The sequence below is a fragment of the Heterobasidion irregulare genome (assembly GCF_000320585.1).
Source record: "Heterobasidion irregulare TC 32-1 unplaced genomic scaffold scaffold_03, whole genome shotgun sequence".
Lineage (NCBI taxonomy): Eukaryota > Fungi > Basidiomycota > Agaricomycetes > Russulales > Bondarzewiaceae > Heterobasidion > Heterobasidion irregulare.
This window is the reverse complement of record NW_009258199.1, coordinates 2,542,671-2,559,793: the sequence shown is the minus strand read 5'-3', so window position 1 is coordinate 2,559,793 and position 17,123 is coordinate 2,542,671. Positions and strand designations below refer to the sequence as shown.

The following is a 17,123-nucleotide window of genomic DNA, read 5'->3' as shown; positions in this document are numbered from 1 at the left end:
TATCTTTTACAATGGTGGAAAACTCTAAGAACATTACTCAAGTCAGATTAAAATGTCCAATAACCTATAAGAGAAGTGCAATGAAACTAATAGGAGCACATACAACAGGAGCACACACAATGGGAGCATATACAATAGAAGCAAACATAATGAGAGTATACATGATGAGAGCATATGTAATGGGAGCATACACAATAAGAGCACATATAACAAGAGCACATATAATAAGAGCACACACAATAGGAGCATATGCAATGGAAGCATATATAACAAAAGTACATGCAATAGGAGCGTATACAATAGGGGCATATATAATCAAAGCATACACAACTAGAGCACATCTAATAAGAGCATACCACATATAATAGAAGCACACCCAACCAAAGCACATTTAATAGAAGCACATGTGATGGGAATATACACAATAGGAGTATACATAATAAAAGCACACATAATGGGAGCACACTATATGTAATGGGAGCACATATAATAGGAACACACCTAACTAGAGCATATTTGATAGGGATGCATATGATAGGAGTACATACAATGGGAACACACATAATGGAAGCACATCCAACTAGAGCATATCTAACAAAAGCACACCACATACAACAAAAGCATATCCAACAAGAGCATACCCAATAAGAGCATATCCAATGAGAGCATACCCAATAAAAGCACACCTAATGTGAGCACACTCAATGAGAGCACATTCAATAAGAGCATACCTAATGAGAGCACACTCAATAAGAGGACACCTAACAAGAGCACATCTAACAAGAGCACATCCAATAGAAGCACATACAATAGTAGCATACCCAATAAGAGCACACCTAATTCAAGCACACACAATGGGAGCACATATGACAGAAGCACACATAATAAGAGCATATACAATAAAAGCATACAAAATGAGAGCATATATAATAGGTAATCAAGTCACAAGTATATAGCCAACAATAGATTCCACACAGACTACACACAGACCATACTCAGACTGTAGGTAGCCTATAATCAATGCATAGTCTGCAATTCATACAGAATATTTCAATCCTCATAGTCATTTAAAACTAAACTACAAAACTCAAATTCAACCCTAACCCCAAGAAATATTATTAAGCACTGCATCAAAGTCATGAAGCAATGGGTCAGAACTTGTCTTTTTAGTTTCTAGGTCTATTATGGCTAATTCTGTGACTTGTTCAAATAGCTAAAGGTAGGTGTTAAATAATCCCTTTCCTTGATTTAATCTGGCCAGCTTGTCCCTGGTATCCACTTGTTTGTTAAATTCTTCAAAGTCTATAGAGATTTTCTTGTAGACTGAGGTCTTGCCTATCATTTCTTTCCAGGTGTATAGAGTTTAGTTATTGTCTATATTCCTGGCTTTGATAAAGTTTCTTGACCATATGCCTGCTGATCCTCCTTTTATATAAGACAATGTATAAGTAATCTTGGTAAATTTATCTAGAAAATCCTTTTTGTAAGCAAGAATCATCAAGTCAATTAGTGAGAGGATTCTAAAACTCACTTGGAAAGAGATTTTTTGTACTGACAATAAAGTAGGAGTGTTTCTTTAAGACAGTCTACTTCTACTGGCTATTTCCCTGGATAGGTTATATATGTAAGGTTTCAGTATATGACAATTCTGATTTGTTGGTAATTTAGGCTTGGTGAGTTTGAGCCTTTCAACAAGGTCAATAAGTTTAACTATCTATAAGTCTAGTGTGGTGTAGATTTATTGGTTGAGGAATGGTTTATTGTAAAATTGGTCCTTTCTGTCTTAGGTATAGAATTCCCAAAGGATTCTGTTGTGGTAAAAGTGCTTGTTTTTCTTGTCATAATAAACATTCTCCTTATTAATGTTCTCAAATAAGTGTTTGAGGATATAGGTAGGGTTATTGTAATAAGAAAGTAGGCATTCTTTCTAGATTGTCAATACAATGGTTTATTTTATAAAGTGGAAGGAAACTTTATGTCTTCTTCCTGCTCATAGGCCTTTTTGAATAGTAGGGTCTCTTCTAATAATTTTGTTAATTGCAAGATTGATTTGATTGAGGAGCATGAGAATTTTATTAATGGTCATCCTAGTGATGAAGCTTCTAAAATACTAAGTTTTGTAGGTAAACTCTCCTCTACAGATAACTATTATGCTTTTGTAGATCTTGGTTCAGTAGAGTAAGTATCTAGTAGTATCCAGCATGCCCTGGTTCAGAGTAGTATAGATCTGGAAGATAAGTATGGCATATTGGTTTCTTTGTTCACTTTTTTTGATGAGTTTTCTTTTGATTCTTTCTAAATCAATGTTTCTGGTTATGCTTCTTTACATATTGGTAATATGTGCACTTGGAAAGTAACTAAGTCTTTTATCATCAATGTCAATGGTATTTCTTGTTCTAAAGACATTAATTCCTAGGTGTCCAACTGTAGAGATGGGGGTCATTGGATTATTGATAAAACAAAGCCTGGGGTAAGGGAATCTAAGTCTATTGATAGGGTTAAGGAAATATTTAGAATGTGCTTGTAGCTAAAATATGGCTACTCTAGTATATGTTTGTCTAATAATATACTAGAGGTGTCTCTAAGTGCCAAGCACAATACTAAACAACCTCTAGTGTAGAGGATACTAGAGCTAGTATCTGATACACAAGGAATTGTTAGTAACAACTTTATAAAGTGAGAGCACACTCAAGAGTAATAGAGAGTGTAAGATTATAGCACCCAAATGGTTTTGAGACTATACCAAACACCAACTGAATATTCAGTTGGTCATGTTAGGGATTTGGTTGATAGTGAGAAGATAGTACCATGACTGACAACTATATGATTCAAGAGCTACATGGGACTCTGATAATATATGAGGGAGGATGGGAGATACAAGCAACAAGATAAGTATAAATGTGAATGAGGCCAAATAGTGAGGATGATAAGTTTTTGAGAGATGACAAAGACAATTTCAATGGTTTAATGCAAGTGTAAATGAGCTCTAAACTATAGGGTATAAAAGCTAGTTTATTCTAGAGTTATATGTAGGTTTTTATAGTAAATGGAGCCTCTAAGTAAAATATTAAACAAGAAATGGGAGTAAGTACCAAATAGGCACCAAGACCTAGTGAACAGTAAAGATAATAAGGTAGGGGAAATGTCCATATGGGTTCTCAAGACAATAAGATAAAAGTCTATCAGCAATGACAAAATTCTAAATGTTCAGAATCTGTCATCTGAGCATAGGTAGTAAGAATAGGTGCTGGAGAGCCAATAAAAAGAAAAAAATAGTAAATGTATGACTTGGATAGCCAAGCAATAGTGTGAGATTATGTTTGATAGAACATGTAGACATCAGGATGATAAGCAATAAAAACTGACTAGGTATGGATGATATTGGCCAAATAGGCTATCCAGTTCTGATCTCATAATAGAATATTATAAGGCTCCTTATATGACTTTTGTACAGTCATAGTAATTATGTAACATATGTGTGAACTAACCTAAGTGCTGCCAAATATCATTTGGTGGCTTATAGTTATTTAGGTAGGGACTAACCATATTTAGTATGAGTCAGCATTTTTGATACTTGTCTAAAGCTATTTGGTCTCTTCCCAAAGCTTCCCAAATACCTTTTTTGGACCTTAGAGTGAGTGCCTGCTTATCACTGGTTACTAAGTATCTAGATGTGGTGATTCTTTCCATAGGAATTTCTTGGTTAATAACTAGAGTGGTGGCTCCTTGTTTCTAGGTTTCATAGTTTTGTGCTGCTTAAATGGTTCCATGACTTCTTTCTTCCAATATCTGTTGAGTGATATAAGCAAGAGATTATATTAGTTGGTGTTCTTAGATGAAAATAGGATAGGGAATAAGAGAGCTTGTTCAAGTATTAAGCTATTAGGCTTATCATATACAATAAGCACTAAAAGGGATTCCTTAGGCTATTCAAAGAGTAATGGCCCAATGAATGAAGACTATTGCTTATCTTTGGACTTGTGCAAGGAAATCTAAGTTACTGTCAATCTTATCTTCAAATAGACAGAGAAGGTGATTCTTAATGATAGAGTGGTGTTTATTAGAGATAGAACTGTCTTCCCTAATCCAACAAATAACTTGAGATAGATTCCAAGAGAGGACTCTGTATGCTATAAGTCCTTGATATATTCTAAAGATGTGAGAATGATAAAGGCTTTAAGACAAATCCAGTGCTTTGTTAGACTAAGTATGATACTTTAGATCTGGCAAAGTTCACAATGTGTAAGCTAGAAAGATAGCTGGATACCAGGCATAGTGTAAAAATCAAGTTGTATACAAAGTGAATAAGCTGAGCTTCTTAGAAGCTTATATCAGCTATTTATATGTTTAGGCTATTTAGGGCAGGGTCAAGATCTGGTCCATGCTTCTAAATACTAATCTACTCAACAGGTATCAGGACTTCTAGATGATCAAGTCCTCAATTATAATTAGCAATCCAGAGTCCATAATTTATCCATATATGGTAACTATTGCAAATGTCTGTCCACATCATTAGGAATTCAGAAACCAATCATGATTAACATTAGTAAATATCTAAGCTAAAGCTTGTGAATAAGTCATATACAGTAAGTGTTTATATATAAGCATATTAATAGTAATTGAACAAGTCCATAGTCTATGTCCTAGTTACATGTGTATCTTCTGACATTTTCCCTAGGGTAAGAATTTATACTACTAGTAAGTCTTTCTAGGGCAGTGGCAGCCTCTTTACTAATCAGTATTGTGTTTGGTAGAGATCTTGGTAGAATTGGAACTAGGTTAACCATTTCATCACTTGGTTGTTGATCTCTACCTCTTGGATATAATCTCATGTAAGTCTTGTCTCTAATAAATATTGTGATTCTAATAAGATGTGGAATTTAAGTTGTAGATTTACTAGGATCACCAGTGTTTCTATTATTAACATCCTTATTACATAGTGGACTTCTAGAGCTCCTCTATAGTAGTTGCTTCCTTGCAATATTTCCTGTTTCTTTCTTTTTGATAACTTTGGCATTCTTATCTGGAGTTTTGTTAGGAATGGGGATGACAGCAAAGAAGAGTATGGGAACTTTTAGTGATGATATTGGGTGGCTCTTGTCACCAGGTTGTCTAGTGTCTGGGTTAATAATAGCTAATATAATATTAGGGAAGGAGTTTCTCAATAGAGATAAGGAGGTGGTTCTGTCATTGATGAGCATATTATGAGTAAGAAGTGAGGAGAGGGATATAGAGGATTCTGGATTATAAGTGAGCTCAAATGTTCCTTTTATATTCTCATAACTTAAATGTTGTGGGATGAGGTTTGTTAGGGTATTGGTCATGGAAGTCTTATAGTGCTTTCTCCACTATTCCTTTTAGGAGAGCATAAGGTTCCCAAATATTGTTAGCTTCTGGGTATCTTTTCTACTTGACAAGATATTTGGTTCCTTGTCCCCATTGTTTTGAGTCTAGAATTATCTCTACTTCATAGTGTTTTTCATGATTTAATACTTTCAGCAGTGGTTTGACAAAGTTTGCACCATAGCCTTTTGAATCTTTGTATTTAATCAATATAGTTATATGAGATTTGGGATAGATTTTCTAATAATTAGGGATTTATAGTTTGTATGCCAATAGTCTAATCCTATTTAAGTTTTTGAAGGGGCCATATCTTCTTGGAGCAAGCTTGAACTTTGAGTATGTCATTCAAATATAGGTTTCTTCTAACTATACTTGGATTCTTTCTCCTTACCTTGAAAAATTTTAGTTAGAATCCTGTCTTTGGTATATTGTGCAGCTATTTATAAGGTGGCTATGGCTTCCTCTTATACTTTTGTAGTCATCTGTATTTGTTCTGCTACTACAGATACCTTAGTCTCTAGTGCTAAATTAGCTGAATAAGAAGGGTTGAAACTATATAGGACTTTAAATAGTGATTTATCAATAGTGGAATGTTTTTGTGTATTATAGGAGAATTCTAAAAATAGGAGAAGATCCATCCAATTGTCTTGGTGGTATTTGTAGAAGGTTTAAAGGAATTGTTTGATTTCTTGGTTTACCCATTCTATTTCCCTATTAGTTTGGGAATGGTATGCCATGCTAAGTGATAAGGTAATGCCTAGTTGTTTCCATAGTTTATGTATAAATTTGGCTGTAAATTATGAGCTGTGTTCCAATACTATTTTGGTTGGCAGGCTATGTCTATTAAGTACATTGTTTTGGAATAGGGCAGTGGTTTCCTCCACCATGATTGTTTTCTTGTAAGGGGTAATAATAATCCCCTTAGATAGACCTTAGTTAGCTATCACATTAATAGAGTCATAGCCCTTGCTTTCAGGTAGGTCTGTGACAAAATATATGAAGATAAAACAGTAGGGAGTATTGGTAGTTTCTAGTAGATAGATAAGAAGTTGTGTCATATATGATAAATGCTTTGTAGATTAGCATATTGCACAGCCATCTACAAATTTATGACTGGATTTTATCATGTTTTGCCACCAATAGCGTTATTGTACCAATTCTAATGTTTTAGCTCTTCTAGAATAGCCTACTACTAATATGTCATGGTATTTATTTACAATGGTTCTTCCAATAAGATCATCTTTAGGAACACATATATAGCCATTTTGTTATATGATTCTATTACCACATGTCTATTTCCCTAATGCTCCTCACATTGCTTGAGGACCATCTCTAAGCAGTTTTGTGAGGGCTATGTTAATTAGTATGTTGTGTTTTAATTGTGAGTGTCAAATGAGGGAAATAAGGTGTGAGAATGTGATTTTTGTTGCTTTGACATATATTTCTGGTTTAACTTGACCTGGATTTTATTAGAATTATTAAAAAGTTTGGATGGAACTAAAATCTGTGATTTGTTGTCAGATTCTACCCCCTCACTTAGATCTAGACACCTAGACAGAGCATCAGAATAGTTTGTAGACCCAGCTTTATAGCTGAGTGTAAAGTCAAATCTGCTCAAATAGAGACTCCAATGGGTATGTCATCGTAATAGATCATGGGGCTATTTGGAAATATTCTAGATTTTTGTGATCTGTCTAGATCTCAAAAGAGTATTGTGTACCCTTGAGGTAGTGATTGCAATGCTCTAAGGCTTTGACAATAGTGAATAGTTCCCAGTTGTAAATGTTATAATTTCTCTCTACTAGAGTAAATAGTCTAGAGAAATATGTAACAGAGCACCAATTGCTATTGAGTCCTTCTTATAATAGGATAATAATATATATAGTAAGAGATGTGTCTAATACTAGTTAGTATGGACATATTGGGTCTGGGTAAATAAGGACAGGTTAGTTAGTAAAGGATTTCTTGAACCCATCAAAAGCCTATTGACATTCTAGTAGCTAATTCTATTTTTTGTCTTTTTTGGTAAGATTGTACAGAGGATATATGATAAGTGAAAACTTATCAATAAATCTCCTGTAAAAATTGCCTAGACCTAAAAATAGTTGGATATCATAAACTATGTAAAGAATAAGCCAATCCCTGATGGTGTCAATCTTGGAGTCTTTTATAGCAATATTGATATGCTAGAGGTGGCTCTAAGTGCCAAGCATAATACCAAGACAACCTTTAGAGCAAGGGGGTGCTAGAGCTAATATCTGATACACAAGAAACCATTAGTGGTGACTTTAGAAATCAAAGGTGTACTAAGAAGCAATGGAGAGTATAAGATTATAGTGCCTGAATAGTTCCAGAACTGCGCTAAATATCAATTGAACATTTGGTTGGTCATGTTGGGGATTTGGTTAGTAATGAAAAGGTAGTGTTATGACCAACAACTATGTGCTTGAGTAGCCACATAGGACTCTGACAATATATAAGGGAAGATGAGGGGTATGAGCAAAAAGATAAGTACGAACATGAATAAGACTAAATAATGAGGATGACAAGTTTTCAAGAGTTAACAAAGATGATTTCAATGGTTGAAATAAGTGAAAATGGGCTCTGAACTGTGGGGTGTAAAAGCTGGTTTATTCTAGAGTTGTATATAGGGTTTTTATAGTAAACAGAGCCCCTAAGTAAAATATTGAAGGAGAAATAAGAGTAAATGTTGAGTAGGTACTAAGCCCTAGCAAATAGAGAAGATAAGAAGGTAGATGAGATGTTTATATGGGTTTTGAAGGTGATAAGGTAAAAGTTAACCAGCAATGGCAAACTCCCAACTGTTTAGTATTCATTATCCAAGCATCAGTAGCCTAGATAGGCATTGGAGAACCAATGAAAATAAAGAACAAGTAATATATGACTAGAATGGCTAAGTAATAGTACAAGATCATATTTGACCGACCATGCAGAAGTTGGGAAGATAAGCAAAAAGAACCGACCAACTTATAGAGGATATTAGCTAACATGTACTACTGGCTCTGATCTTATAAACATTTATTGTAATACTCTTGTGTAGTCATGGTAAGTATATAAAGTATGGGTGAACTGACCCAAGTGCTGCCAAATATCCTTGAGTGGCTTATAGTTGGTTAAGTAAGACTGATCATATTTGGTACAAGTTAGCATCTTTGGTACTTGTCTAGTGCTATTTAGTATCTTTCCAAAGCTTCCTAAATACCTCTCTCAGACCCTAGCATGAGTGCATGCTTATCAATGTGGTCTTTAGGAATTATGGACCTGAGGTGGTTCAACTTTTTCTTATAGGATTTATATTTTTCAGGTTTAAGGTAAAGATTATTGTCATATAGTATTTGAAATACTTGATTCAGAACCAAGATGTGTTCTTTCATGGTTTAGGAAAAGATGAGAATGTTATCCACATATACTATTATTTTATGTATGATGATAAGTTTTTTGAAAATCATGTTTATTATAGCTTAGAAGGTTGCTAGTAAATTGGTAAGGCCAAAAAACATTATAGTAGGCTTGAAGAGTTTTAGTAGTGTTATAAAGGTGGCCTTCTATTTGTTTTCTTTCTTGATACATATATTGTTATATGCCTACCTTGTGTCCAACTTACTGAAGATAATAACCCCTTTAGTGATATCTAATAGTTCTTGGATCAGAGGTAGGAGGCATATATTTTGGATAATATATTCATTTAGATGGCAATAATCCTGTACTGGGTATAGTTTTCTATTCTTCTTTTCTATGATGGAAAAATGGTGCTGTAGTATAAGAAGTAGACTTGTGGATAGTTTCCCTAGCAAGGTGCTGTTTAATGAATTTTCCTAATTCATCATGTTTTTAGGGCTCAATGCATAGATTTTGGGTGCTTAAGGTTTAAACATCGGTTTAAGATTAATTGTGTAGCTCCAGAAGGTATGTTTAGGGAGCCACTAAGATTACTATTCACTAAAAATATTGAGATATTCATAATAAGCTTTAGAAACCCATTCCTTTAGATTTGGGGTGGTAATTTTTTTTTTAGGTCTTAGTCAAAGCTAGCAAATCCTAAGGATTCTAGAGCAACTTTTCCAATAACTAATTCTTCTTTGACAACCTTGTTAAAGAGGCTAAATATGGTGTATGCCTTTGAGGTGTCTTACAGTTGTCTTCCTCTAAGTATACTGGCCATGCTCTTTTTTAGCTACATAGGCTTTGAGCTATTCTTATATATAACACCCCTTTTGATTATTGTACTGTTTTTCTCCCATAATCTGAGTGAATAGCCAAGTATAAAACTCTTCATAGGGTAATTGAAGACATTCTTCTCTAGTCAATTTCTGGAGAGTTATTGTAGGGTAAGATACAAGTTGTGGTTTATTTTGCTATTGGATGTGTCCACCATGCAATCTTGATAACCAGTCTTTCCTAGATAGTTCTTCCTATGCCTTGGTAAGCCCATATAGCTGCTGGCAATTCTAGGGGCACCAATCAAAATGTACTTCATGATACTTTCATCCAATGGAAGGGTCATGGCATTTTAGCCAATCTGTTCCTAGAATGATGTTGTCCTTCTCTAAATTAGTCGTGAATATTTGGACATGTTCTATATGTGTTTTTTAATAGCAATTCTGGACTATAAGATTTGTGTCAAGTCTAGATTGTATGAGTCCTGCCTAAACAATTGTGTCATTGACATTCCAGATATAGATAAGGTGGCTAAGTGAATATGTAAGAAACTTGTGTCTTTTTACCTATGTTTCATTTACTAGGATTTCTTTATATACTGAATTGATGGTTGTTTTTGCTCCACCATATTGTCTCTAAGGTGATAGGTGCATGTCAAGGTCAATAAGAGTAATAATACAACTGTTCATTGCTCTTACTTAGATACAAGATAGCAGCTCAAACTTGGGTTTTTCCTAACCTCTTTCCTTTGCTAAAGAGAAAGAGGTTAGGTAAAATCATCAACTAGCTTAATTAACAAATTTTACCTTTCTTTTTTTCTTAATACTCTAAAGACCACTCTGACTTTAGCAGTATCCCCAATAACTCTATTACCTCATTATCTATTAGGTAGTATGTAGCATTGTTAATTGTTTTGTAGGGGTTTTTGGGATGAGAAAGAGTTTGTGTGTTCCAATGAATCACTAAGTCATGATAACCACTGCTCATTATGATTAGGAATCCTCTCTACTACTTCTTGATATATTCTTGCTTGGTCTTTCATAGTGGGTCCTATGTTATCTTCATCTTCAAGATCAATCACATGACTTCTTTTCTCTGCCTTTCCCATAGATCTGCTTGAGCTTTCTTGAGCTAATTAAATGCCTCTATGTGGGGATGGACATTTGTTATTCCAATGCCCTTGTTTTCCATAGTTAAAAAATTTTAAAGGTCACTTGCTATCATATACATGCTTTTAACAAGTGGCATCCTATTTTCTAAACAGGTTAATGCCCATGTTGATGACTTAGTTGTTTATTCTATAAGGGGCATTATTAGAGTTATAGTGTAAAGCAGGTTAGAGATGAAAACAATTCAAGAAATCACTTTGAAAGAAGGTAGAGTTGACTAGGGTAGCTTTTTGAGCACTTGACGCTCTTATGTGTCTATTTGATTCACATGCTATATTAATTCATTCTTGAATTGTATTTTTAGGTAAAGTTTCTTTATTATAGATTTTATCCATAACTTAAGGGTCTAGTCTGCATTGATAATAGGGTACCTATTCTTTTTCAGAGATGTTGGTATTAGTGGCAATAAAAAGGAATTGGTTGGAGTATTTATCCATAGTCATTCTTCCTTATGAGAAGAAAATAAGAGCACTGCACACTTTATTCATCTTGCTAGATTTCTTGAACTGTAACTTAAATTTAGTCAAGAAATCTAACTAAGTTTCTAGATCCTTAGAAGTTTCTGCACCTACTATTTTAGCTAAGAAATTCTCCATCCAAGCTTCTGCCATTCCATATCTCATATATAAAAATATGAGGGAGATTTTGTCTGAATCAGTCTTGTACTTATTATGTTTTGCTATAAAAAGAAGGCAATAAAGTATAAACTTTTGAGATTCAGTGTGGTCATTCATGCAATTATCTAAGAGTTTGACTTTTTCTCTTCTAGATTGTGTAGGGATGAAAGGGTGGTGCCTGATGCTTGTCCTGATATGTTGGTAATAGTGTGTGTATTTTGGGTATTGATCAGTGTTTGATTATGCGATAAGTTGGAGTCTGAATGAAAAGTGACTTCTTCTTGCTCCAAGTTATCGAGGATTATTGTCTTAGGATCTTTATACTAAGGTAATGTGTTCCAACAGTTTTCTGTTTTATTCCAAAGGAACTCTTCCTTTGTTCTATCTTTGTAATATTCTAAAAGTCTGGAAATTTGCTTTTTATAGCAACAAATAGTCAAAATATACCTATATATCTTATATATAATATTTCACATATCTAGCCTACCCCTCTTATATATAAACAATATATTATAAGGATTATTTTGTAGTTTGAAACTCTATAAGGAGATTGTTTTCAATAACTAGCTTGTAGATCTAACTAGCAAGCCTCAAAGATAGCACAAAGTTGACTTATTACAAAAACATTATAACTTTTAAATTAAAGTAAGTGCTATTATAACTCAAGCATTAAATTTAAAAAAAATCTTTTCTTACTTAATTATGGAATCACATACTATTATTAATAACTATCTACATGACCTACTCATATAATACTATCTTTATAGTTTATATTTAGATATACTTACTTAAGATAGTCATGTAATATATGCCTGTTTACTTTTATCTATATGGTCTTATATAAAGTCAATAGTATATATAGAGTAGTAAAGCTAGAAATATATTTCCAGCTTTAAGCTGATTTTACTACTACTTTTCTAAGCTCCTCCTTCTTAAAATAATAAAGTGAGTGTCTAACAGCAGAGAGTTGTTGTTGATACAAGCTCAAAGCTTTTATAATATTGCCCACTCCCTTTACTTGCTTTACTAGATCCTTAAGACCATCAAACTATTTATTTTCTTATCTCTACACTTGCATTGCCTCACATTACTATAATTTTCAACCTCAACCTTTTTATCCAATAATCTTTGCATTTAGATGGTGATAAGCATCTCTTTATACTATGCTCTAAGCCTTCTAATTTTGCAGCTTTTATAGTATAAATCTCAGCTATGGTACAATCTTGGAATTATCAGCATAATCTTGTAGGCTTTTGTACAGCCTTGTGCATATCATCATAAGCTCTAATTCTCCTGTATAACCTCTACAATGTTTTCAAAACCTAGCAACGCTTATATAATCTTTATGGGCTTTTGTATAATCTTTTATAGCTTCTTTATTATTTCCTCTTATTATATTAGTAATATGCACCTCCAAAGGTCCTCAGTAGTCCTTGTATGACATCTACAATCTTTCTCTCAATATTATTAACCTTAGAGACCTCTATACCCTTGTGGCATTGCCTATGTAACCTCACAATCATACTAATAGTTCTTAAACTCCTTATTTCTATTCTCATTATCTTTCCAAGCTTTTTGCCACTTATGCCAAGGCCTTCCAATTTAGTGCAAGATAAATAGAGTAATGCCAAGAGTACAATTTTATACAGCCTAGAGCAGTTTTACATATCTCTAAGATTTTTGAGTTTTATCATAGTTTTGATACCAGATTTTGTTCCTCCCATCATTCAGATCTCATCTTATCCAAAATCCTCTTATATTGCTAATTATCACAAATCTCACAACTCTATAGCCTTGCAACTTTACAACCTTAGCCTTATAATATTACAACTTCAATATCACAATATTATATCAAACCTTGTAATCTTGAGTATTGTAGGACATTAAAAAGCATTACAGAGTATTATAGAGTGTCATAGAGTATTGTACCTCTTAATATATACTATACACTATCTGTTCTTTAGTTATTCCCCCAATGCTAACCATTTTTTGTACTGTAGAGCCAGCTTTCACATACTCTATGTCTAGTAGTGTATTTTATTATATGGTTTTGTACACAGAGCTATTGCTAGCACATCAATCTTTACCCCATCTATATCCTCAAATTACCAACTTAACCACTCTTCTTTTATGGTACAACTAGGGTATATACTTATATATAATACAGACTTATATCTCAGTAAAATTAAGGCGCCTAATGCCATTTAGGATTATAATAGTGGATAGCTACTCCATTTTTTGCTCTAAATAGTTAGACATATAATTTATATAAAGAAGAGTACTTTAGGGTCTAAAGTACTTCTGTTTAGTGGTCAACCTAGCTGAAGTAGGCTCTGCAACAACTGCTTTGCAGACTATATACAAGCAGTTACTCAAAGTACAATACTTTAGAATATATATTAGAAAGTGTTGTTTCAATCCTGTAATCTGACCAATCTATGCTAGTATATCCTGATTGGGCACTATAAATTTCAAAGCACTATGATCCCTACCTTGCCCTTCCTTATCTTTTAAACATACTCCTTCTCCATTAAACCCCTCCTTACATTCACTTCCTTCACTTCCTCCATATAGATTAGTAAAGATCTACAATACCTAATTTTATAAAGAATAAGTGATCTTTTTTAACAAAGACAATAATCTCAAGCACTACTACAAAAGCAGAGATCTAGTAGAAAAATTAGAAGCCCTCTTTGCCCTTCTAAAACTTCAACAACTTATAATAAAGACAAATTTTAGAATCTATCCACTGCTCTAGTTGTTCTTGCTGTCCTTACTATTGCATTTTCTATTACTATTATCATGACTAGGAAAGTTTATATTGCAAAACCTGAAGAATGGCATAAACAAGACTTGGACTAATTTTAGCACTTAGTGAGGTTATAAGTTATAACCAACAAACAAGACTTTGTGATAAATAAAAACAATATAATTTTTGCCTTTTATTTACAACCAAAGGAATAGCAGATACCTGGTGTCATGTGGTGAGACACTTCAAAGTTGGAGGGTGAAAAAAGGTCAAATTGATATACCAACTAATTTTAGAGAATTATCACCTAAACTGACTTAGGTTTTCCTTTTTCCCCAGAGCAGCTTTGTTGTTCATTGTTAAGGGTAATTTTCTGTTTATATAGTGGTACCAGTTTATCTTACTATATGAAGTTATGTGCTTTTCTAAAAAGAATAGAAAGGGAGTATCTCATATAGCAACATGTAAAAACCACGTGAGAGCCCAAGTGTAAAGTACGAGGGGCCAAACCTGACAAACTGTGGCAATAGCTATGGTGAGCATGAAGCATGGGGCTAAAACAATTACTTTATTGGCCAAATTATTAATTTCTCTTCTCCTGATTAAAGCATTTTCTACACCAAAAGTCCAAAAAGGGAACTGACAAAATATGACAAAATCCATAAAGCACCAGGCAAAATATTCTGACTCTAACCATCAATGTACCTTATATTTCCAACTCAATACCTGCTAAATTTATGCATCCTGTGTATATATCTTTTACAATGGTGGAAAACTCTAAGAACATTACTCAAGTCAGATTAAAATGTCCAATAACCTATAAGAGAAGTGCAATGAAACTAATAGGAGCACATACAACAGGAGCACACACAATAGGAGCATATACAATAGAAGCACACATAATGAGAGTATACACGATGAGAGCATATGTAATGGGAGCATACACAATAAGAGCACATATAACAAGAGCACATATAATAAGAGCACACACAATAGGAGCATATGCAATGGGAGCATATATAACAAAAGTACATGCAATAGGAGCGTATACAATAGGGGCATATATAATCAAAGCATACACAACTAGAGCACATCTAATAAGAGCATACCACATATAATAGAAGCACACCCAACCAAAGCACATTTAATAGAAGCACATGTGATGGGAATATACACAATAGGAGTATACATAATAAAAGCATACATAATGGGAGCACACTATATGTAATAGGAGCACATATAATAGGAGCACACTTAACTAGAGCATATCTGATAGGAACACATATGATAAGAATACATACAATGGGAGCACACATGATGGAAGCACTTCTAACTAGAGCATATCTAACAAAAACACACCACATATAACAAAAGCACATCTAACAAGAGCATACCCAATAAGAGCATACCCAATAAGAGCACACCCAACAAAAGCACATTCAACAAGAGCATATCCAATAGAAGCACATACAATAGTAGCATACCCAATAGGAGCACACCTAATTCAAGCACACACAATGGGAGCATATATGACAGAAGCACACACAATAAGAGCATATACAATAAAAGCATACAAAATGAGAGCACATATAATAGGTAATCAAGTCACAAGTATATAGCCAACAATAGATTCCACATAGACTATATACAGACCACACTCAGACTGTAGGTAGCCTATAATCAATGCATAGTCTGCAACTAACACAGAATATTTCAATCCTCATAGTCATTTAAAACTAAACTACAAAACTCAGATTCAACCCTAACCCCAAGAAATACTATTAAGCACTGTGCAAGAGTCACAAAGCGACAGGTCAGAACTTGTATCAAGAAGTACATGGACCTTAAGAAAACAGTTACTAGCATGCTGCAAAGTGTGTTGTTTCTATAAAGGTACTATGCATTATGATTGGTAGAGTGGCATAAAAGGTACTTCCTGAATCCAGACTCTTTTATCCAAACAAAAATCTAGAAAATGAGTGTAATGGAAAGACAAGACTAGGATGTTAGACTGATAGGTATTGAACTTGGTATTTTCAGAGCTTTCTTACTGATGCAGGTTTAGACATTTTCTAACCAGATTAGACTCAGAACTAACTTAACATTCTATTTGGACTAACACAGCTTTAAACTTATCTAAAGATACTTAATGTTAAATTTAGGGACTTTAGTGATTAGTAAAGACTATCTTACAACTATATAGACAATAATCTGCATATATTTTAGGACATATACCCTCCTCTTTTATGTGTTTCTGGAGAGGCTGTGCATGCGACTTGGTTTTGAGTTTTTACAGATGTATCTAGATGCTAAAGATTTTAGATTAAAGTATCTGGTTTAAACTAGAATAGAGTAGGCTTTCCTAGATTCCTCTAGAGCATGGCCTAGAATTATTCTAGATTCTCTATTGGTTGCCTGACTAGCTCTAGGTTTTCCAGCCTCTTAATTCCTCATTCACTCCCTAAGCCATTACAAAGCCTCTCAATGTATTAGAAAGCACATAAAGTCTATGTGGTTTTGTAAGAGTCTAGATTAGTTTGACTCTACTTTGATCTCTCTTAGGTTTTATTCAGTCTATTAAAATAGTACTAAGATAGCTTTATTAATGAATATAGATACTTAAGCCCTTAGTAAGTCAAGGTTTAATAAAAGACAACTACATATATCCACAAATATAGATCAAAATGTCCATCCACATCTTAAGCATAAAACTAGAGCCAAGTGAGAGTGCAATGTCTAAAACATAAGGGCTGTATAATTTTAGATAAAAAAAATAAACAAGAAACACTGGAATAAAGAAATATAAAATTAACAAATTATAAATGGATAAAGTGTTCATGGCCTAGCAAATTGATGAAAGATCATACCTCCTACTCTAGCTAACACTTGCCTTGCAATCTCCAAGACATTGCTATTAGATATAGAAACACATTCACAGTCAAAGCTGAAGAGAGCTCAAATGTACTTACCAAATGTGTGGTATATTGCACAACCAAGTGGGAGAGGGGAGTTGACATAAAAGGTAAATATTACCACTATAAACTGCTGCTTGTTGCTTGCTCTATC

The 17,123-nt window shown here is 33.8% G+C and overlaps 2 protein-coding genes across 2 annotated transcripts; both read right to left on the bottom strand.

Annotated features, from left to right (window-relative positions):
• Positions 1–5,406: 5,406 nt before the first annotated feature.
• Positions 5,407–5,583, bottom strand: HETIRDRAFT_48188 (uncharacterized protein; the record flags this gene model as incomplete). Its single annotated transcript, XM_009544937.1, has 1 exon — positions 5,407–5,583. A coding segment is annotated over one exon (177 nt), but the record flags the coding sequence as incomplete, so codon positions are not given.
• A 4,758-nt stretch (positions 5,584–10,341) lies between these two features.
• On the bottom strand, positions 10,342–10,509 carry HETIRDRAFT_171142 (uncharacterized protein; the record flags this gene model as incomplete). Its single annotated transcript, XM_009545985.1, has 1 exon — positions 10,342–10,509. One exon carries the CDS (start codon positions 10,507–10,509, stop codon positions 10,342–10,344), a length of 168 nt encoding a protein of 55 aa, XP_009544280.1.
• Positions 10,510–17,123: the final 6,614 nt, after the last annotated feature.